The sequence below is a fragment of the Triticum dicoccoides genome, chromosome 2B, assembly GCF_002162155.2.
Source record: "Triticum dicoccoides isolate Atlit2015 ecotype Zavitan chromosome 2B, WEW_v2.0, whole genome shotgun sequence".
Taxonomy (NCBI): domain Eukaryota; kingdom Viridiplantae; phylum Streptophyta; class Magnoliopsida; order Poales; family Poaceae; genus Triticum; species Triticum dicoccoides.
Window position 1 is genome coordinate 190,869,631 of NC_041383.1, and position 24,010 is coordinate 190,893,640.

General features: G+C 48.9%; 1 protein-coding gene across 1 annotated transcript in view; it reads left to right on the plus strand.

The window, feature by feature from the left end:
• The window catches only part of LOC119360767, a 26,315-nt gene extending 2,898 nt beyond the window's left edge, over positions 1-23,417 (plus strand). The window contains exons 2-5 of the mRNA XM_037626273.1: positions 4,991-5,248; positions 5,382-5,432; positions 10,267-10,400; positions 23,069-23,417. Coding sequence (XP_037482170.1) covers positions 4,991-5,248; positions 5,382-5,432; positions 10,267-10,400; positions 23,069-23,075 — 450 coding nt within the window. The 3' untranslated portion in view covers positions 23,076-23,417. The remainder of the gene's footprint in view (positions 1-4,990; positions 5,249-5,381; positions 5,433-10,266; positions 10,401-23,068) is intronic.
• Positions 23,418-24,010: the final 593 nt, after the last annotated feature.

The following is a 24,010-nucleotide window of genomic DNA, read 5'->3' on the forward strand; positions in this document are numbered from 1 at the left end:
GTTCCGGCTCCGATCGGGACAAGGAGCATCGGCTCCGTCTTCTCCACGCCGCCGGCGCCCTCGCTTGGGCGTGACCTCGTGGTCCACACCGCGGCGCCGCCGTCCGCTGCGGACTCCGCAGGCGTCGTCCCGCCGCTCCTGCCGCAAGTGGATCACACTGCCCCGCTGGCGGGGTTGGCGGCGTCCGCCCCGGCCGCGGGCCTTGCGGCGTCCGCACCGGCCGCGAGCTTTGCGGCGCCCGCCCTGGCTGCGGTCCCGCCTCCTCCCGCATCGGCTTCGGTGCCTCCGGCTGCCTCCATGGTGTTTGCACCCCAAGCAGCCTCCTCGATGGGATTGTCTTCGCCGCCGCCGTTTCACTTCGGTCATCTCATCACCATCAAGCTCTCCGCCGACAACTACATCTTCTGGCGTGCGCAGGTTCTCCCGCTCTTGGGGAGTCACTACCTGCTAGGCTACGTCGACGGATCGCTTCCCTCCCCACCCGCGCTGGTAGACAGCGTGCACGGTCCGGTCTACAATCCGGCCCATCGCGTCTGGACGGGGCAGGACCAGGCGAACCTCTCCTCCATCCAGGGGTCGCTCTCGCCGGCAGTTGCCGGCCTTGTTGTCTTCGCGAAGACGTCTCATGAGGCCTGGACCATCCTTGAGCGCACCTTTGCAGCGCAGTCCCAGGCTCGTGTCTCTGCACTCCGTCGTCAGCTTGGAGAGTGTCAGAAGCTTGACTCCACTGCCACTGAGTTCTACAACAAGGTCAAGGGCCTCGCCGACACATTGGCCTCCATTGGACAGCCCCTCACCGACTCCGAGTTCAACTCGTTTATTGTCAATGGTCTTGATGAGGAGTATGATGCCTTAGTCGAGATCATCAACGAGCGGGGCAACTCGACACCCATGCTGGCACACGAGGTTTTCTCTCGGCTCCTTCTCACTGAGCAACGGGTCGAGACTCGCCGCACCAGGGGCACTGGCTCCCTCTCGGCCAATGCCGCCACCAAGGGTGGCCGCTCTTCTTCATCACCCCGGTCTCCCTTGGGGCTGCCACCGTCGCCCGCCTCGGCCCCCCCACCTACTGCGACCTTACCGGGGGCTGGCGGTCCACGTGTGTGTCAGCTTTGTGGCCGCGATGGGCATTGGGCCTCCAAGTGTCATAAGCGCTTCCAGCGAAGCTTCCTTGGTCTTGGCAATGACGGCAAAGATACACGCAACAATGCCCGTCAGGTCGCCATGGCTGATCGTCCCGCGCCGCAGAAGCAACAGGGACACACTCAGTCCTACTCCATCGATCCACACTGGTACATGGACTCTGGGGCGACAGAGCATCTAACCAGCGAGATGGGGAAGCTTCACACTCGTGAACCCTATCATGGCTCCGACAAGATCCACACCGCCAATGGAGCAGGTATGCACATCTCTCATATTGGTCAAGCATCTCTTCTCACTAGACATGCCAATAGGAGTCTTCAGCTTCGCAATGTTCTTCGAGTTCCATCTGTGACCCGTAATCTTCTTTCAGTTCCTAAACTCACACGTGATAATAATGTGCTTTGTGAATTTCACCCTTTTGATCTTTTTATTAAGGATCGGGGCACGAGGGACATTCTTCTTAGTGGGCGGTTGTGCCAGGGCCTCTACCGTCTGGAGCATCCTGGTGTCGCTCGTGTTTTCAGTGGAGTTCGGGTCTCTCCGTCACAGTGGCATGCTCGTCTTGGTCACCGGCCACACCTATTGTCCGTCATATTTTGCGTCGTCATGAGCTTCCTAGTTTGTCTAGTCATAAAGATGTAGCAGTGTGTGATGCTTGTCAGCGGGGGAAGAGTCATCAACTTCCTTTTTCGGAGTCCAGTCGTGAGGTGAAACATCCTTTAGAACTTGTGTTTTCAGATGTATGGGGTCCTGCTCAGACTTCTGTCAGTGGTCATAATTACTATATCAGTTTCGTTGATGCTTATAGTCGCTTTACCTGGCTTTACCTTATTAAACGCAAATCTGATGTGTTTGATATTTTTGTTCAGTTTCAAAAACATGTTGAACGTCTTCTCAAGCACAAAATTGTTCATGTCCAGTCAGACTGGGGGGGCGAGTATCGCAACCTCAACTCTTTCTTTCAGTCGCTTGGGATAGCTCATCGTTTAGCATGTCCACATACACATCAGCAGAATGGTTCAGTCGAACGTAAGCATCGTCATATTGTTGAAGCTGGTCTTACTCTTTTGGCCCATGCATCTGTTCCGTTTCGGTTTTGGAGTGATGCTTTCATCACTGCATGCTTTCTCATCAACCGTACTCCTACTCATGTTTTAAACATGAAGACTCCCATTGAGGTTCTCCTTAATGAACAACCTGATTATACCTTTCTCAAGGTATTTGGGTGTGCTTGCTGGCCGCATCTTCGTCCATATAACAAGCGCAAGCTTGAGTTTCGTTCTAAGAAGTGTGTTTTTCTTGGCTATAGCTCTCTTCATAAAGGTTACAAATGTCTTCATGTTCCCACTAATCGTGTCTATATATCTTGGGACGTCGTGTTTGATGAGCATGTTTTTCCCTTTGCCAACCTTCCTGTGTCCACTGTCGAACCACCATCCCTGCATTCATCCTCTGTTGCTTCTGACCAATTTGATGATGTTGCATACTCTCCTTTGCTGTTACCTAACCATGGTGCAGGAACCGGACGTGGAGCTCGTTTGGAGCTGTTGGAGGATTCACCATCATCATCGTCGTCTTCTGGTGGGCACGTCGATCGCCCTATGTTGCATGGCATCGATTCGCGTGCCCATGCATGGTCACCCGACGAGCCCGTCGCGCCGAGCATCTCCACTGCTCGGTCCGTTTCGCCAGCGGCCGCCGAGTCGCCCGCGGCTCGGCCCGTCACGCCGTCTTCGCCTGCGGCTCGGCCCGTCACGCCGTCTTCGCCCGTGGCTCGGGTCCTCACGTCGCCTTCATCAGCGGATCGGCCCGCGACACCGGCCGCGCCACGGCCCACTATGCCGAGCTCGCCATCGGCCCGGTCTGTGATGCCGGAGTCGCCAGCTGCTTCGTCCTGTCTGCCGGTTTCGCCGGTGGGTCGGCCTTCTTCGCCAACCGAGTCCGAGGCTACCGTGACTGGCTCCTCGTCACCGGCTGACTCGTCAACGTCGCCATCCTCCAGCCCGTTGCAGGCTGCTCCGTCGACCTCGGTGGTTCCTGTGTCCCGACCACATACACGCAGTCGCAGTGGCATTTTCAAACCTAAGGAACGTAAGGATGGTACGGTTGCTTGGTTGGCTGCTTGTTTGGCTGCTGCTGTTGCGGATCCATCTTCTGAGCCTCGCTCATATCAGGCTGCCCTGCGCATTCCACATTGGCGAGAGGCTATGGAGCAGGAGTTTCATGCTCTTCTTCGTAACAAGACATGGACTCTCGTTCCTCCACCACCACGGGTAAATGTTATTGACTCAAAATGGGTATTCAAAGTGAAGAAGCATTCGGATGGATCTATTGAGCGTTACAAAGCGCGACTTGTTGCTCGCAGTTTTCGGCAGCGTCATGGTCTTGACTATGAGGACACCTTCAGTCCTGTCGTCAAGCCTACCACTATTCGGCTTCTTCTCTCCATTGCTGTTTCTCGTGGTTGGTCACTTCGTCAACTTGATGTGCAGAATGCTTTTCTACATGGATTTTTGGAGGAAGAGGTTTATATGAAACAGCCGCCTGGTTTCTCTGATCCTGATCGTCCTGACTATATCTGTCGTCTTTCCAAAGCACTATATGGTTTGAAGCAAGCTCCTCATGCCTGGCATGCCCGCCTTGCCTCTGCCCTTCGTGCTCATGGGTTTGTGCCGTCTACTGCTGACACTTCGTTATTTCTTCTACAGAAGCCAGAAGTCACTATGTATCTTTTGGTATATGTCGATGATATTATCCTTGTCAGCTCTTCTCAGTATGCTGCTGATGCTCTTGTCTGCTCTCTTGGTGCTGATTTTGCGGTCAAAGATCTTGGGAAGCTTCACTACTTTCTTGGAGTTGAGGTCACTTCTCGTGCTACTGGTCTTGTCCTTACGCAGAAGAAGTACTCCTTGGAGTTGTTACAGAGAGCTGGCATGCTGAAGTGCAAACCGACCACCACACCCATGTCGTCTACCGACAAGATAACAGCTGTTGATGGTGAGCTTTTGTCTCCTACGGATGCCACAGAGTACAGGAGCATTGTTGGTGGACTTCAATACTTGACGATCACGAGACCAGATATCTCTTATGCTGTTAACAGGGTTTGTCAGTATCTTCAGGCTCCCAGAGATACTCATTGGGCTGCTGTTAAACGCATTCTTCGTTATGTTCAGTTCACCCTGACATTTGGTATGCATATTCGGCCGACTTCCTCTCGGGTCCTTTCGGCCTTCTCTGATGCAGATTGGGCTGGTAGCCCAGATGACAGGCGATCCACGGGGGGTTATGCAGTATTCTTTGGCTCTAATTTGATCGCCTGGAGTGCTCGGAAACAGGCTACTGTGTCACGTAGCAGTACTGAAGCTGAGTACAAGGCTGTGGCTAATGCTACTGCAGAGATTATTTGGGTGCAGTCTTTGCTTCAGGAGTTGGGTTTGTCTCAACCACAGCCTCCTATTCTTTGGTGTGATAACATCGGTGCTACATACCTTTCTGCAAATCCAGTATTTCATGCCCGAATGAAACACATTGAAATTGACTATCACTTTGTACGGGAACGTGTATCACAGAAGCAACTCCAGATCAAGTTTATCTCATCTAAGGATCAACTTGCAGACATCTTCACTAAGCCTTTACCGCTGCCACAGTTTGAGGCTTGTAGGCGCAATCTTACCCTTCTCAGTTCTTTAGAAAGTGGCTAAGATTGAGGGAGGGTGTTAGACTATGTATAGCTTCTGTACATATGTACGTATATGGTACATATTGTAACACAACCATTATATATAATGAGATAAGCCACCCCTAGAGGGTTGTGCTGGTTCCCCAAAACTTATTGTCTTACACACAGCCACCACCTCCTCTCCCCAAGAAACGCCTCTCCAGCGCTTCCGAAGCCAAGAGCGAGACGGCGGCGGCGTTAGTGGGGGAGGAGGAGGAGGAGAATGGAGCGACGGAGGATGAGGCGCGGGGGGCGCAAGAAGGGGCGGAGGGATACGTGGAGAGCGTTGGCGCCGGGGACCCGGCGGGCCCTCCGGCCCATCACCTTGCGGTCCGCGCTGGTCTTGGGGACCCGGTGTTCTTCCTCCTGACCTTCGTCGCCGTCACGGTGAGACACTGAGTCTCTGCCATCTAGTTTCAGTTTTCATTTGAGTTTTTGAAAGATTAATTCTTCCGTATTGCTGCAATCTTGAGGTCATGGAGTGCCTCTTATTTCCCCCATCTTTTGTTGCCTTCTCCAGACATCCGTTGCCTTCATCAGCATGGTAGCGGTGGCGATTCCTACGATGCTCGTAAGTCTGGCTTCTCAATGCAATTTCGAGTTGATGTTACTAGAAAACGGGAAATGAATGAGCACGAGATTTTAAATTTGTTGTTTGGTGTGGGGGAGTGGAAATTGAGAAGGGATTAGGCATGAGAATTTATACTCCAACTCTCACCGTTTTATTTGGAAAGGAATTCTTTTAGTGAGTCCATCCTAACCCTTCACCATAACTTACATTATCTTCCCTTATCTATTCCCTCGTTGATTCCCGCGAACCAAACAAAGGAATAAAGTTTCCTCAAATTCTCACACATAATTCTTATCATGTGCCAAACAGAGCATTCGGAATAAAACTACTCATCCTATTTCTAGTGTCAATACAACTCTCCGCTCTTAACTCACATTCCCCTTCCCAAATACTCTCTCCCTTCTGGTTTAGAGGGCCTATCTCAAATTTTTCAGATTTCCGTTATATTAGCCCCATTTTGAGTCTCGGTGAGTTAAAAATGCTTTGAAGCCGACGCAACATTTAATCCATGGAGATAAGAGAGGGGGAATTACACTCAGGCTGTTTGCAGCGGGAGTATCATAAGCGGTATCATGCATGCCAACTAGACATTTTTGCTGAGGTGGCACACAATTAAATGAGGAAAGAGAAGATTTGGCAAGATACCATATCATATTAAATGTTGTACTACATTGTGTCATGCATGACAGTAAATGAGGCAATCTAAACTTATGATACTATGCATTGTAGAAGTAGTATCATACACTAGTATCATATGCCCATTGCATATCTCCAACTAGAGGGAGGGTGCTGCATTATCACTTCAGGAGTCGAACATGTGAGGCGCATTTTATTGGGAAAATTTGAACCCATGAAACTCATGCCCCTCCACTCACCATATTTCTTGGTTGTTGAGAATTTTGAGATGAGCCATTTAAACATGAAGAGAGGGAGTATTGCCAAACGCACACCACTCTCTCATGCTGGATTCCCCCCTTGACCCTTCCCCCGTGGCGGCTTTGGGGGTCGGAACCTTAGCCCACTGAGAACTACGCAGTAGCCTAGTGGCAAGGGAACTCAATGGTGTATCCTGCGCCCAGGGTTTGAATCCCGTCGGGAGCGAATTTCTGATGCCTCACCCGGGTGGGCTTCTTCTATAAAAATATGTCCGGGGTGCCTGCGTGGGGGCACCTGGGGGTGGATCTCATTTTTTTGAAACCTTAGCCCACCACAGGTGCCCCACGCGACTCCCTTGCTGGCACTGACTTCGGCCGCGGTGGCGATGTGCCCCCCTCCCAAAGAGACGGGGTCCTCCGGCCTTTTCTTGCACGAGTGGCGGAGATCGGTTCTGGACGACGGCCTTGGTGAACTCTTGGTAGCGCCGGCCAGCCGTGGCCATGGGGATGGCACGACGGTCAGGTCTGGCGATGGGGTGGGCTGTAGCTCGGCGTGTCAGCCCCTTGGTGAGCGGCTTCGAGTACTTTGGCGGCGCTGTGCCCTTGGCCAGACGATGCGGCCTCACAGTTTGGGTATGGGAGGGGAGTCGATGACGCTGCAGCCCGGTGTGGCTTTGGTGTCCTTGGTGCTGGCATTGTGACGCTCAGCGGCAGGCATCTGCGCTCCACAAAATTCCACGGCTTGGTGCTAAGGCGGTGCTCTTATCGGCGTGGTGCTGGGAGGAGCTGCCGGGGCCTGACTTGGATGCATACTTGCGTGGTGCAAGGGTTTGAGTCTGAGGTCGGGCCGCTGAGGCTGCCCAGGATCTTGTTGGCTTGGTGGTGGTGGTGGCGGAGATGCGACGAGGTGTGTCTCCTCCTGCTGCGGTGGTTGGCCTTGCCGGCATACTCCTGTTTGCTCTAGCATCGGTGGACTTTGGGAGTTGTGGTCATGGCTTGGGAAAAATTCTTGCTACACGTGGCCGAGTCTGCCGCCGGTGACGCCTGCGGGTGCCTTCCACTCCTTGGAGGCGTTGTCATGGCTCTGACACAACTCCCTTGCTCGTGCAGCAGGGGAAACCCTAGATCCGGCTCTTTGGACTAGGCGGCAACACCGGTGCCATGGGGTCGCCCCCCTCGTTGGATGCGTCGTCCAGGTTGCTCGTGGAGTCCCCCATGGTGGTTGCTGCTCAGGCGTGGGCCTTCGGGTGCAATGTACACCGACATCAACACTTCCTCGACAATGCTTCCTGCAGGTCTGGCCGGGCCCGCTGTCCATATGTCGATTCCTTCTAGGCGCATAGGTGAGGGGCACGTTGGTCCAGGCTGTTCTAGAGACATGGTTGTTGCAAAGGTCTGCGGCTTCAATCATGATGCGGTCTGGTTGCTCCCTGTTTTGCCTCGAGGTCTTCGGCTAGAGGTTGGACTGGATGAGGCATGCTCGTGGTAGGCATAGTGGGTGCGGTTGCTAATCCTGGAGATTAGTGTTGTAATAGCCAAAAGGCATTGTACTTGGCTTTTTTGCCTCTTCTTCTTTAATACTCCCTCCGTCCGGAAATACTTGTCATCAAAATGGATAAAAGGGGACGTATCTAGACGTATTTTAGTTCTAGATACATATCTTTTTATCCATTTTGATGACAAGTATTTTCGGACGGAGGGAGTAGATGATACACATGCTATGTGTATTCTAGAAAAAAAAGGAATATGCTAGATGTCTTAGTAATATTCCTACACCACTCACCATGTTGAGAAAGATGGGCGCACCAATGTATGTAGCATAATGGCATGCCATGTGATTTCCTGAACTATTTCCCTATATATATGGCCTTCCTCACTTGAAAGAGGCAGTGGGGGGGGGGACGTTTGGTTGTAAGCATGTTCTCCCTAGATCCCTAGATGCAATGTGCTGCTGTTTGGTTACGTGCAAGACACCTCTTCTTCTAGTGGTGAGATTACCAGCACACAGAGTCATAGGCATAATAGCAACAGTAAGGCAAGTGCAACACACAGTCATACCCATAATACGAGTTCAGGACCTTGACACTAACGACGACAGAGATTACAAAGCCCTCACTCTTCGACCCTAGCAAGTTTTGGGTTGTGTTGAGCACACTTGATCACCAGCTCTGCGCATGAACGGTCGAACACAGTGACCTTGAAGATGAGGAAATACTGGATTTGCAATTGGCGAGCTCCGGCGAAGCCGGGCCACCCTTGATCCATGGCAATCCTCCCGGAGCCTCACCATCCAGTTGCATCCAGTGTTAGTCTTGAGAGTGATCTCCTTGGGATGGAGGACAAGTCCTCACTGGAGGCATCGGGGATAGGAAGTAAATGCAACCCACAGAAGTGGGTTGGACCTACTGGCCAACATTCACCGGTCTCCCCCGACGCCTCTTGGAGGCGCTGCCTTCTGCTACCTCCTTGCCCTTGGAGCAGCTGCCCTGAGCAGCATTGTTGAGGACCAACTTGCGTGCAGAGCACTGCAATGAAGAACATAAGCATATTACACATGGACCCGAACTACAACGGTGATGATCTTCACTGCATGCCTTCATGTAGAAGGGTAGAGCTGGTACAAGGATCAGAATTACAATGTGTAGAACCAACCCTTATACCAACGATCACCCTAATACATGGACTGCACATCAATTAAGATCACACTGATCTACCACCAAATCACACGGATCTACCCCAAATCACACTGATCTACCCCAAGCCACGCATAAATTAATTAGGAACGCTAGATGAAGCCACAGTCACCCAGATGCGGCCAAACCTGGAGAAGGCAGAGTGGCGCGACCGACTTGGCATGGCAAGGTATGGAACATGGCAAATAGGCGCAACTGCCTCTCCTTGGCTAGGCACAGAGCAGAGCTAGGCGCTGCAGCCGGCGTTGCTAATGTTGGACATTCACGCGGTTGGGGTCGCAGTGTGGATCCACATGACGTTGAGGTTACGGGCGCTACCCGAACTCACGAGGGACTGCCGCGAGGGGCGCTGCCCCTTTGAACCCGGTCACATTTGCCCGGAGACTAAACTAGTGCTAGAGCTCCCATTGGATTAGCCTAGTGCTAGAGTTGCCTTTGGACTAGCCTAGAGCTAGAGTTGACCTCGGACTAGTCTAGTGCTGGAGTGCCTTTGGTCTAGCTGAATGCTAGGGTTGCCTTAAAACCCGGCGATAGCCAATGTGGCCCTTGGACGCTAGCTAAAGTTAGAGTTGCCCTTGCGTCTACACTGCCAGACGTCACCCACGAGGACCTTCAAGGAGGACATCACCAAGAGATTGCGAATCCCCCCTACCTGGGGTTGGAAGTGCTTGGAGTTGGGTGATGGAGAGAAAGGAGCATCTCGTCCCTCTGATGAACTACCTTCCGACCCAAGCGTTCCCACAAATCTATTTTTTGGGCTTACCTAACAACACTCTTCTCTCTTCAACAGAAAATCTGGAACTCATGACTGGACCCACATGGAATTCCATGTATATATTTCAAGTGCCAGTGTTAACATATTATCTCTGTTTTGGAGCTGCTAATAATGTGGCATCTCATTAGTCATAAAACCAATGTTTATAACATGTTGTATCAACTAATATACTTTGTGGCAATTTATGTTATGTGTGCGCGAGTTAGGAGAAGCAATGGTTATTTTGACGATAAGGGGGAATGAAAAAGAAAAAGTTATGGAAGTTGAGGAGCTGATTGCTGAAGATTGAAATAAGAGAACGTGTGGTGTCTGAAAATGACAGGTTGGGAGGATGGTTATGTGCTGTGAAAATACCCCTCAACTTCCACACATCGTTTTGCCCCTTTAACGCACTACTTAATTTCTTAATTTGGAGGTGCAAAATCGATATTTCATAGCCATTTGTATGGTTTTTATTTGATTGAGTTTTCAGACTCAGTTCTATTCAACAGGCTATGAGGAGAGCTGCAAATTCATTTGCTCTGCTGGCTGATGCAGCTCTGGATGAGTTACCGAGCACGATGACAGCTGTAAGACTCTCTGGCATGGAAATCAGTGATTTCACCCTTGAGCTTAGCGACTTGAGGTAAACGCAAAATAACTATATGCCTGAGTTTCACATGGATGTTCATCTATTTTTTTTGGTTATGGAAAACCAAAGATTTATCTATCTATGTCGTAGCACTATTGTTGCAAATTGATGTAGGTTTATATTATTCGGCACACATTAATTGCAGCTGACCTGCACTCAGTTTCACATCTGTAGACCAAACTAAGTTTTAAATCCGCATACTGAATGTGATATTGATTTAAAGTTGCTTACAGTTAACACCGTAGACATATTTAGTCGAAAATTGAATCTGTCATAAGCATGAGAACTGTGGATAATTATTCAACTCATTAGCTCATCCCTTATTGTCTGTTTCTGAAACAACCATTTGCAGCCAAGTGATAGCGGACGGTGTGAACAAGTCAACCAATATTGTTCAAGCAGTAGAAGATGGAATAGGACAAATGAGGAATATTGTCAGGACCCCGACTCAATGCCACACCGATCTAGCATATAACACATCATATCACTTTGCGGCCTCATGCACGATATTCCCACGGGTGCCACCTTACCTGGACCGGGACCGTTTGCGCCTTTTGGCTCACGTATATGATAGTGCCGCTAGCATCCATATGACAGAGAACCCGGGCTGACATGGCTAGTCGTGAACCCAAAGTGGCACTAACTTACAGGGACAGGCATACATGACCCAGCAACGAACGTGTCGGTCATCAGCGAGTGAATCCAGGCTGTAGCACTGGGCTAGCAGGACTCCGGTGAACCGGGCTGTAGCGGGCTAACAGGACTTCGGTATTCATCGCGTGACATTTCCCCGAGGGGACAGACACAGGAACGAAGAAAGACACATGCCGGCCAGCCTATGTGTTCCGGAGCAGTAGCAAGCTACCATGGCTCAGTAGAATCACTAGGAGACATTTCCCGGTAAGAGAGGCTACTAAGGATAAACAACTAGATAGTCAGATCCCACACATACCAAGCATTTCAATAACATACACACAATATGCTCGATATGTGCAAATACAACATGGCATCACAACATGACTCTATAACTCAAGTATTTTATTCAATAGGCTCCGAGGAGCGAGATATTACAAACATGGGTCCTACGACCCAACATTCAGAGCATACAAGTCAAAACACAAGCGGAAGCTATCATGTCTGAGTACAGACATCTATAAATGAAAAAGGCTGAGAAGCCTGACTATCTACCAAATCCTGCCGAGGCACAAGATCGTAGCTTAGGTAACAAGCTAAACGTCGAAGTCCACGCAGAACTACTAGCGAGACCGAAGTCTCTCTGCAAAAACATAAAATGGGCAAACGTGAGTACAAATGTACCCAACAAGACTTGCATCAGAACTAACTACATATGCATCATTATCAACAAAGGAATGGTGGGGGTTTAACTGCAGCAAGCCAGCTTTGACTCGGTGGCTAACCTGAACTACGACTGTAAGTAACTCTTTTGAGGTGGCGCACACGAGTCCACATATTCACCAACCAATACACCACTATGGAACCGCTCCCGTCTCCTTACGAGAACGCCATCCATAGCACTCACGCTTATCTTGCGTATTTTAGAGTATCCACTTTCACTTGTCTATGAACTGATATAAGCAACCCAGAAGTCCTTTACCGCGGACACGGCTATTCGAATAGATGATGTTAACCCTGCAGGGGTGTACTTCTTCATACATGTTTCCACCACTTAGCGTCTGCACACGACATGTGCTCGGCAGACTTCAAGCAAAAGCCGACGTGGGTGTAGACCACGACCTACCTAAACACTCAAGTCTCTAGTCCAGGTTTATCGCCTATTCGGGTTCCATCCATGAGGAGATCCGGCCGGAGTTTCGCTCACAGCCCCAAACAATGTGAATAGGGTTCCCGAGACACCTAACGGGCATCCGGTACACCGTGCCACGTACCTACCGCATCACAGCCCACCCCTACGGTCAGCGGTGTCCACGGCCTTCAGTAAGCTACAAACACCAGAAACTACTTGCAACTCCAAGACAGAGGACTAGGGTGAATAAGAAGTCAAGCGGGGTCATATTTCAGGGCCCAATGCATGGTAGTAGCTGAATCATGGGTCACAAACACAGAACTCAGTTCCTAAGGACGGTTTCAATGAGACAACCCACCATGTACTCCTACATGGCCTCTCACCGATACCTTTACCAAATCGTGTTCACACATTTAGCTCACACACAGTAGGACATGTTCACACACATCTGATTCATTCCCGATGAATCAGACCTGACTCAACTCTAAGCAGTAGCAGGCATGACAAACAAACATGAATGTGTAGGCACAACAGGGCTCAAGCAACTCCTACTCATACTAGTGGGTTTCATCTATTTACTGTGGCAATGACAGGTCATGCAGAGGATAAAGGGGTTCAGCTACCGCAGCAAGTAACAAATGACTCGTTGTTGTCCTAATGCAGTAAAAGAGAGCAGGGCGAGAGAGTAGGATTGTATCGGAATGAACAAGGGGGTTTTGCTTGCCTGGCACTTCTGAAGATAACATTGAGTCTTCATCAGTGTCAATGATCACATCATTGGTACAGCGTCTACCGAGGGGGAACAACACCGGCAAACACAGAAGAAACACGATCAATGCAATGCACAATATGATGCATGCTATGACATGGCAATACAAATGTGTTTTGGGCTAATGCATCTAGCAACAGGTTAAATGGGGTTGGTTTGAACACTAGGTTCAAATTCAAACTCCATATGTGAGAGTTTAAATGCCATTTAATTGATTTGTGCTAAACAGCAGCTATAAGTTGTTCTAACATGCATGAAAATGGTACAGATGGATAGATTGGATTTTTCTGATCATTTTTCATATATCATTTATTTCATTCCGAGTTACGGTTGATTTTATATGATTTTTAGAAGTTTTGGACATTTTCTGAAAATATTAAATCATTTAAGATTTATTTAAATTCCAGAAAGGAATTATTGCGTCAGCATGACCTCATAGTGACGTCAGCAGGTCAACGGGCTGGTCCAGGTCAAACTAACCTGTGGGCCCTGCGTGTCAGTGTCTGGACTAACTAACCTAATTAAAATTAACCCTAACTAACTTGGTTAGCCGGGCGGGGCCCGCATGTCAGTGGGAGAGAGGGGAGAGTCAAACCGGGCAGTGGGGTCAACCCACGCCGGTCAAGGGTCAACGGCGTTTCGCCGCCGGCGAGTCCAGACGCGGCGGAGGGGCTCGGGGAACGCCCTCCGGCGACCAAAACAGCGGCAACGATCATCTACGCGTAGCTGGCGCTCAGCCGCATCCATCTAAGCAAGCGGGAGGGGCTGAGGTCAAACGGGCTCGCCGGAATCAGGCTCGCGGCGGCGGCCGGAGCTCGGGGTTGGTGCGGGTTGGCGCTAGGGGGAACGGTAGGTCGAACTGGTGGGCGCGCCCGGCTCCTGGGAGCGTGCTGAGCACGGGGCAACGCTCGGAAGCGAGTGGCAGCAGCTGTGGCCACGGCGGCGCCATGGACGGCGGCAGCAAGCTCTCGGGCGTGGCAGCGCTAGTGCTAGAGGGCGAGTTAGACTGCGGGGAGAGAGGGGAAAGGCGTAGGATCTCACAAGGGGTCGGGAGTAGAGCTCGGTGGGCTCGGGGAGGCTTCGGAGGTGGCGAGCGGGCACCGGCGATCTCGGGCGGCCGGAGATGGGGAAGATGGCGTGGGCGGCGATGCAGGGCGTCCGACGGGGCATGGGTTGGTGGAGAGGAAGAGGGGGTCGAGGCGGAGCCTCTGGGCGCAACGACGAGGCGAGGCAGTGGCTGTGGCCACGGCGACGCTCGTCGGCAGCGACGGACGCGTTCGGTGGCGGAAAGAACAGAGGAGGGGAGAGCGTTTGGGGGAGAGAGAGGGAGTCCAGGGGGTCGGGACAGCGCCGAGGAGATGACGCGAGGCGTCGCGGTGGCCAGGCGATGCAGACGAGCAGGGTGGTGGCGTGGCGAGCTCGGGCGCGTGCGCCGTGTCCCTCCCCTGCCTACTGGCACGAGGAGGAAGGCGACAGGGAGGAGGAGGTGGGCTGGGCTGCTGGAGGAGCTGGGCCGTAACTGGGCCAGCCAGGTAAGTAGGCCAGGTAAGTGCTCTGTTTTATATTTCTGTTTTGTTTTCTATTTTTTTCTGTAGTTTGTTTTGATTTAGTTTTAGACACTAAATCATTTTTATCGCTTCTTATAGTTATGGTAGGGACTAGTTGGATTATTCCAAAGCCCTTCATCAAAGATCAGAATTATTGGACATATATTAATTAATTAACAAATACATATCCAATGCAAATAGTTATTTATTTAATTCAAAGGCCCAAAATAATTAACTCTGAGATACCAAAAATATTGTTTTGAGTTTTACCTCTTTGCAATATTTTCAGAGACTAAGAGGAACATTTTCTTGGACTTCTTTGAGAAGATTTTAATGTTGATCATTTTTACAAGGTTTCTGAGGCTTTGAAAATTCCTCAATTCAAATTTCATTTAAATTTAGACATGATGACATGAATATCAAGCAAAGACAACAAGGCTAATCTAGGGTTGTGACAACTCACCCCCCACTAAACAAGAATCTCGTCCCGAGATTCAAGCGTAGGGTAAGATGAAGGAGGAACGGAAACTAGTATAATCCTCACGATCCAGGTGCACTTCATAGGGGCGTTGATTCAATCACCATCTTTGTCTTGTCGTCTTGTTCTGGGAACTCCAACTAACATGACGAGAAGAGGAAAGGAAACTCTAGAAGAATCTATCTTCTTGAAGACCGAACAACTCAGGATCAGCTCATGGGGTGAGATATAAACATCTCTCGAGCTGAGACACGAGACACACATCTAGGGGATGGAGTGAAACAGATGACGATGGTTCACTAGATAGACAACAATTTCACACCTAAGAGGGTGGGGAACGGTTGTCCATGTAGCGAGGAGTTGGGTTGTCATGATACCACAACGAGACACCTTAGGGACCGTGACTCGTAGATATATCCCCTTAAGTGGCAAAAAGAATTACCTTTGATTCAAAGATCATTGAAACTCTCTATATCAGCCTAGGGCAAATCACAATCGATCATTTGGAGGAGTTCGGTGGAATGACATTCCGGGCCAGAATGAATGATGTGGATTACCTTGTTGAAGACAACACAAGGGATGATTTTAGTAACTGGGGGGGAAGCTCAACAATAGAGAGTGAGTCCACTGTTTTGAAAAGTTATAGCATAACCGAGGAAACTGAGAGCAATCCCAGTTAGTGCCGATGGTAACACCTAGCGCTTGTGCGTGCTCTCAAGAACTTGAGCATTTCCATAATCATCAAGGTTTTACCAACATCCATGTCAAGGGTGCTGACAACACATCATACTACCATGATGACTAGCGATGGACGATGCAGATGCAAAGGAGGATAACACTTTCTCAGATTTCACCTTAGCGAGGCCAAGGGGACGAAATCTGGATGATCGACCGAGAGACATTTAGCACGCCGCTTCTAATGTTCTCCTTGATGTACTAGCGTATCCCATTCCTTGAAATGGTCTGGTATCTAGAACATCAAGTAAAGGTCGTACTTTGGAAACACAAAAGAAATCCATAAGGAACATCTAAGGAGTAAATCCTACGAAGTCCTTATGGGGAGGTGGCCAACTTCCTCAAACAAGATATTACAATAACAGGTCTTCCGGCTGGGTGTGTTGGCCACGACATCCACTTTACCGGTTATAGAGGGACCAGTATTGTAGTTCTTGGGAAACATTCCAACCATCAAGTCTGCCTGAGATTCAGATCTGGTTGGTGTCAGAATATTCCAGACCCATCGGGTCTAGGAAGAAAAATGAAAGTTTGCAACACAAATCGACGAGATGACGTTGCGGGATTCTCGGGAGATGAACTACGATAGCAAGCTCCAAAACATGAGCTGGTTCTGCTACACACATGTGAACATGTTGTCCCAGACAAACATGATCACATGGTAGTCTTACAATAAAACACTACCGAGTTCCGGTGGGGAACCATCATCGAGGATATCAAAGTCCTTACGTAAGGTATACTCTTAAGAAAGAGCTTCTTCTCCTTGAATAAATCAATCAGTGGCTTGGTGTATTAGGGATACGTATAGAATGAAGATGATCAGTCTATCAGACCATAGAATACTTCGCACATGCATGACTGACTTGGGATGATTCCAAAGAAAACAAAAACAATCTTTCCCGAACTCACGGCGACAACTTGCACCAAATGCACGTGAATCAGAGGAAGTCACTCCTTTCATCCGAACATATACCTCATGAGCGGAACACGAAGATAATGCTTACACAAGTTTCCAACGCTAGCCTGATGTTCATCATGAATTATGGAGGAGATAAAATGTTGCTGATGGGCTCAACAACAACTCATCAGAATTTCCATATCACTGGAATTCCGCTATTATGTGAACAAGGTGATAGTATTGGTCAGACCAAAAGATGGAATGGTGTATGCTCGAGGGATCAACCACGAGTAAGACAACATTACGAACATCGTTGGTTTCTGATTTGACTTGACGATAGCCCATACTCAAATCCACGTTTTGACAAGACAATAGATCCAACAACTGATCACGAGGACCAATCGGTAGAGATATCATCCTTCTTCAACACACACACACACACACAAGAAGATATCCCTTAACATGAACTAAGTCAGACAAGCTTTTATCTCCCAACTCTCCAAGTTGTTGTCTAGCTCAACCAACTAGCTCAGGAATATCCAACACAGATTCTTGGAGAAGGAGTGATTTATAAGAAAACCAACTTGGTCACGAACTCAACATAGCGGCCAGGTGACAACCTGGTAATACTTCCGAGAAGATATTCGGAAAATCACGAACCACCGATATGTTAGTAAGCTCGAGAACAATCTCGCTTTCCAGAGCAAGACGATATGATCAAATAAGCAAGGATTGGCACTATCCTAACTCATTGATCGGAGAGTGCACCAGAAATAAGGACTAGGTAGCACAATCAACCTTAGGGTGACGATTCAATAATCAACACGCTAAGAATGAGGTTATCGTCCATTTAACTACCAAGCAACGGAGTTGCTAGGAGTATTGATTTCACACACCATGATTCACTTGTCGGCATTCTGGTTACCATAGCACATGAACCGAGGAATGAACAATGATGGCAAGAAGTATCACTGTACCAAGAGTTCATAGGATGGTGTGCAGTTCCTATAATAATCCCGATATAAAAGATGGTAATACTCCAAGGTAGAATAGAACAAAAGCTGGATTAGCAATTTGATCTGCGGAGCACAACTTCTTTGACCCAACCCTGGATATGGGTCAGGTTCTGGAGTTTGTTTCTCCTAGTCATTCCAGAATAGAATGGCTTGACGGACCACAAGAATAATAGGCATCGATGAACGAATGCATACATACTCTTGACTATCAATTGATAGACGACGATCAGAAGACAACTAAAGGGGGACAACTCAAAGGAACATATGTTTTTCTGAGTTGTGGATGCATAGATTAGTATGTTGAACCAAGTTCAACAAAAATTTTCCGGATAACCCATGCAGAAAAGTTGAACTAGCAGAGTCGCAATATAGAATAGAGAACCCATCGAGAGCACTCCTGTTATGATGTTTTGATCCAACAAACTACTGCCATAAGTGGTTCATAGTATTTGGAAGAAGGAAAATACCATGGACCTCGAGGACTAATGCAAAAGTTACTAATTTCCTAAAGGAACTAGCAACACTATCAACATGAGGTAAATGGGGTGAATCTCGGGTTCAGAACCCAGAAATAGAATGCCTACTAACTAAATGGCATCACGGGATGCTTTCGATAATGACGGCCAGAATCATCACACTGGAAACACAGATCATGGCTAGACCACTAGATGATCCCCTAGGACACCTAGGGTCATAATGATAACTCCAACATATATGTCGAGGCAATAGAATACCTCAACTTAGAAATTAGTGTGATTAACCTGGCCCAAAGGAACATAAAAAAAACTGGAGGGAAAGGGTTTGCAAGTGCATCAGATTGTTTAGAAACCTGGGATGACTCGGACAGCATAACGGCTATAAATGCTCAAAAAGATTTGAGACATGCTACAAAAATGGTGGCATAACCACTCGGAAGCACAATATCAAGGTTTCGAGATCAACAGTTAACGTATGGAGGTAGTAGAAACTGAACAGAGGCTTAAGTCCAACAATTCTATAAGTCTACGGATTAGTAACACGTGATCCTGATAGAAAGAAGAGATAGCGTAGTTCTTAATCCCCGTAGAAGAGAAGATGATGACTCAGATCAGAAGGCCATGAGGTATAAGGAGTAAACGAGCCTTACGTTTCAACCCACAATCAATTCCCCTACGTATAACTAAAGAATTTCTAGACTCGACTTCGACCAGTTTGTCTTGGTAATCCTACAGGCAGGCAACCTGGCTCTGATACCAACGCTGTCAAGACCCCGACTCAATGCCACACCGATCTAGCATATAACACATCATATCACTTTGCGGCCTCACGCACGGTATTCCCACGGGTGCCACCTTACCTGGTCCGGGACCGTTTGCGCCTTTTGGCTCACGTATATGATAGTGCCGCTAGCATCCATATGACAGAGAACCCGGGCTGACATGGCTAGTCGTGAACCCAAAGTGGCACTAACTTACAGGGACAGGCATACATGACCCAGCAACGAACGTGCCGGTCATCAGCGAGTGAATCCAGGCTGTAGCACTGGGCTAGCAGGACTCCGGTGAACCGGGCTGTAGCGGGCTAACAGGACTCCGGTATTCATCGCGTGACATTTCCCCGAGGGGACAGACACAGGAACGAAGAAGGACACATGCCGGCCAGCCTAAGTGTTCCGGAGCAGTAGCAAGCTACCATGGCTCAGTGGAATCACTAGGAGACATTTCCCGGTAAGAGAGGCTACTAAAGATAAACAACTAGATAGTCAAATCCCATACATACCAAGCATTTCAATAACATACACACAATATGCTCGATATGTGCAAATACAACATGGCATCGCAACATGACTCTATAACTAAAGTATTTTATTCAATAGGCTCCGAGGAGCGAGATATTACAAACATGGGTCCTACGACCCAACATTCAGAGCATACAAGTCAAAACACAAGCGGAAGCTATCATGTCTGAGTACAGACATCTATAAATGAAAAAGGCTGAGAAGCCTGACTATCTACCAAATCCTGCCGAGGCACAAGATCGTAGCTGAGGTAACAAGCTAAACGTCGAAGTCCACGCAGAACTACTAGCGAGACCGAAGTCTCTCTGCAAAAACATAAAATAGGCAAACGTGAGTACAAATGTACCCAGCAAGACTTACATCAGAACTAACTACATATGCATCATTATCAACAAAGGAATGGTGGGGGTTTAACTGCAGCAAGCCAGCTTTGACTCGGTGGCTAACCTGAACTACGACTGTAAGTAACTCTTTTGAGGTGGCGCACACGAGTCCACATATTCACCAACCAATACACCACTATGGAACCGCTCCCGTCTCCTTACGAGAACGCCATCCATAGCACTCACGCTTATCTTGCGTATTTTAGAGTATCCACTTTCACTTGTCTATGAACTGATATAAGCAACCCAGAAGTCCTTTACCGCGGACACGGCTATTCGAATAGATGATGTTAACCCTGCAGGGGTGTACTTCTTCATACATGTTTCCACCACTTAGCGTCTGCACACGACATGTGCTCGGCAGACTTCAAGCGAAAGCCGACGTGGGTGTAGACCACGACCTACCTAAACACTCAAGTCTCTAGTCCAGGTTTATCGCCTATTCGGGTTCCATCCATGAGGAGATCCGGCCGGAGTTTCGCTCACAGCCCCAAACGATGTGAATAGGGTTCCCGAGACACCTAACGGGCATCCGGTACACCGTGCCACGTATCTACCGCATCACAGCCCACCCCTACGGTCAGCGGTGTCCACGGCCTCCAGTAAGCTACAAACACCAGAAACTACTTGCAACTCCTGGACAGAGGACTAGGGTGAATAAGAAGTTGAGCGGGGTCATATTTCAGGGCCCAATGCATGGTAGTAGCTGAATCATGGATCACAAACACAGAACTCAGTTCCTAAGGACGGCTTCAATGAGACAACCCACCATGTACTCCTACATGGCCTCTCACCGATACCTTTACCAAATCGTGTTCACACATTTAGCTCACACACAGTAGGACATGTTCACACACCTCTGATTCATTCCCGATGAATCAGACCTGACTCAACTCTAAGCAGTAGCAGGCATGACAAACAAACATGAATGTGTAGGCACAACAGGGCTCAAGCAACTCCTACTCATACTAGTGGTTTTCATCTATTTACTGTGGCAATGACAGGTCATGCAGAGGATAAAGGGGTTCAGCTACCGCAGCAAGTAACAAATGACTCGTTGTTGTCCTAATGCAGTAAAAGAGAGCAGGACGAGAGAGTAGGATTGTATCGGAATGAACAAGGGGATTTTGCTTGCCTGACACTTCTGAAGATAACATTGAGTCTTCATCAGTGTCAATGATCACATCATTGGTACAGCGTCTACCGAGGGGGAACAACACCGGCAAACACAGAAGAAACACGATCAATGCAATGCACAATATGATGCATGCTATGACATGGCAATACGAATGTGTTTTGGGCTAATGCATCTAGCAACAGGTTAAATGGGGTTGGTTTGAACACTAGGTTCAAATTCAAACTCCATATGTGAGAGTTTAAATGCCATTTAATTGATTTGTGCTAAACAGCAGCTATAAGTTGTTCTAACATGCATGAAAATGGTACAGATGGATAGATTGGATTTTTCTGATCATTTTTCATATATCATTTATTTCATTCTGAGTTACGGTTGATTTTATATGATTTTTAGAAGTTTTGGACATTTTCTGAAAATATTAAATCATTTAAGATTTATTTAAATTCCAGAAAGGAATTATTGCGTCATGACCTCATAGTGACGTCAGCAGGTCAACGGGCTGGTCCAGGTCAAACTAACCTGTGGGCCCTGCGTGTCAGTGTCTGGACTAACTAACCTAATTAAAATTAACCCTAACTAACTTGGTTAGCCGGGCGGGGCCCGCATGTCAGTGGGAGAGAGGGGAGAGTCAAACCGGGCAGTGGGGTCAACCCACGCCGGTCAAGGGTCAACGGCGTTTAGCCGCCGGCGAGTCCAGACGCGGCGGAGGGGCTCGGGGAACGCCCTCCGGCGACCAAAACAGCGGCAGCGATCATCTACGCGTAGCTGGCGCTCAGCCGCATCCATCTAAGCAAGCGGGAGGGGCTGAGGTCGAACGGGCTCGCCGGAATCAGGCTCGCGGCGGCGGCCGGAGCTCGGGGTTGGTGCGGGTTGGCGCTAGGGGGAACGGTAGGTCGAACTGGTGGGCGCGCCCGGCTCCTGGGAGCGTGCTGAGCACGGGGCAACGCTGGGAAGCGAGTGGCATCAGCTGTGGCCGCGGCGGCGCCATGGACGGCGGCAGCAAGCTCTCGGGCGTGGCAGCGCTAGTGCTAGAGGGCGAGTTAGACTGCGGGGAGAGAGGGGAAAGGGGTAGGAGCTCACAAGGGGTCGGGAGTAGAGCTCGGTGGGCTCGGGGAGGCTTCGGAGGTGGCGAGCGGGCACCGGCGATCTCGGGCGGCCGGAGATGGGGAAGATGGCGTGGGCGGCGATGCAGGGCGTTCGGCGGGGCATGGGTTGGTGGAGAGGAAGAGGGGGTCGAGGCAGAGCCTCTGGGCGCAACGACGAGGCGAGGCAGTGGCTGTGGCCACGGCGACGCTCGTCGGCGGCGACGGACGCGTTCGGTGGCGGAAAGAACAGAGGAGGGGAGAGCGTTTGGGGGAGAGAGAGGGAGTCCAGGGGGCCGGGGCAGCGCCGAGGAGATGACGCGAGGCGTCGCGGTGGCCAGGCGATGCAGACGAGCAGGGTGGTGGCGTGGCGAGCTCGGGCGCGTGCTCCGTGTCCCTCCTCTGCCTACTGGCACGAGGAGGAAGGCGACAGGGAGGAGGAGGTGGGCTGGGCTGCTGGAGGAGCTGGGCCGTAACTGGGCCAGCCAGGTAAGTAGGCCAGGTAAGTGCTCTGTTTATATTTCTGTTTTGTTTTCTAGTTTTTTTTTGTAGTTTGTTTTGATTTAGTTTTAGACACTAAATCATTTTTATTGCTTCTGATAGTTATGGTAGGGACTAGTTGGATTATTTCAAAGCCCTTCATCAAAGATCAGAATTATTGGACATATATTAATTAATTAACAAATACATATCCAATGCAAATAGTTATTTATTTAATTCAAAGGCCCAAAATAATTAACTCTGAGATACCAAAAATATTGTTTTGAGTTTTACCTCTTTGCAATATTTTCAGAGACTAAGAGGAACATTTTCTTGGACTTCTTTGAGAAGATTTTAATGTTGATCATTTTTACAAGGTTTCTGAGGCTTTGAAAATTCCTTAATTCAAATTTCATTTAAATTTAGACATGATGACATGAATATCAAGCAAAGACAACAAGGCTAATCTAGGGCTGTGACAAATATAGCTCGGCAGAAGACTAAATGTATGTGTCCGTAATGCTAATACTTACCACGTCTGTGCTTATACTTGTTGCATCTCTTGATCTTTGATATATATGCTGATACACGCAGAGAATGATAGACAAGCGAGGAAACTTGCGGGATATTACCACCGCAGGGCCGGCTAAAAGTTTAAATGATTCGTCTAGCCAATACATCGACGGTAGAAGAAATGATCAATCATCTGTTAAGAGTATCTTGACACTTTTCACAAAACTAGATGACTCGCTGTGCTGCTTCTGGATGGGAAGTGAACGCTTAGTAATATACAATTGTTGGTAGGCCAGCTTGGTTGGCATAGAATGCTCGTCTCTGTGTGAGGTAGAATGAGAAATTGAAGAGGCAACAAATGGTCTTCGATTTATGAACATGCATGCACCGTGTACTTAGGATGCTCCAATTTGGAAATATTGTGCAGCGCCGAAAATGAACTTATGGTAGACGAATTAAGCGTTCGTCCAAAGATGCAACCTGCACATTTTATAGGTTGATACTTTGGGATTTTTGGTTTTATCGTAACATAGGTTCACAATCGACAATTTGACTTGTGACTGTGGCCGCACAGTCAAACCATGTGACTTGCACCACGCAGAGAATGATGCAATTCTGGACTGAGGACTGAGGTCAAGGTGAACTGGTGCTAACACGTGGTCAACTTCCTTGGCTGACTCGTTGCTGGCCATACCGAGCTTGACTTCCTGGCCGCCGCCCAAAATTTGACCGAAGCTGCGCCTGTCATAAGCCACCAACCAAACTCAGCTACACATTGGGGTCACGCACGCTATGTATTCTGCGGCAAATTAACCTTAGTACTCCATCCGTAAAGAAATACACAGGGAGTATTAAGGTACGCAGTAGTGCAAATATTTTTCGTTCAACAAGTTTGCGGACGACTAGCGCAATGCGTTCGCCCGCTTGGGTTGCATGAGCAGGAAATTACATTGGCTCTGTGGCTGATTCAATTCTCGTCCAGTCGCTGGGGTATGGGCAGACCAACAGAAGTGAGATACTCCG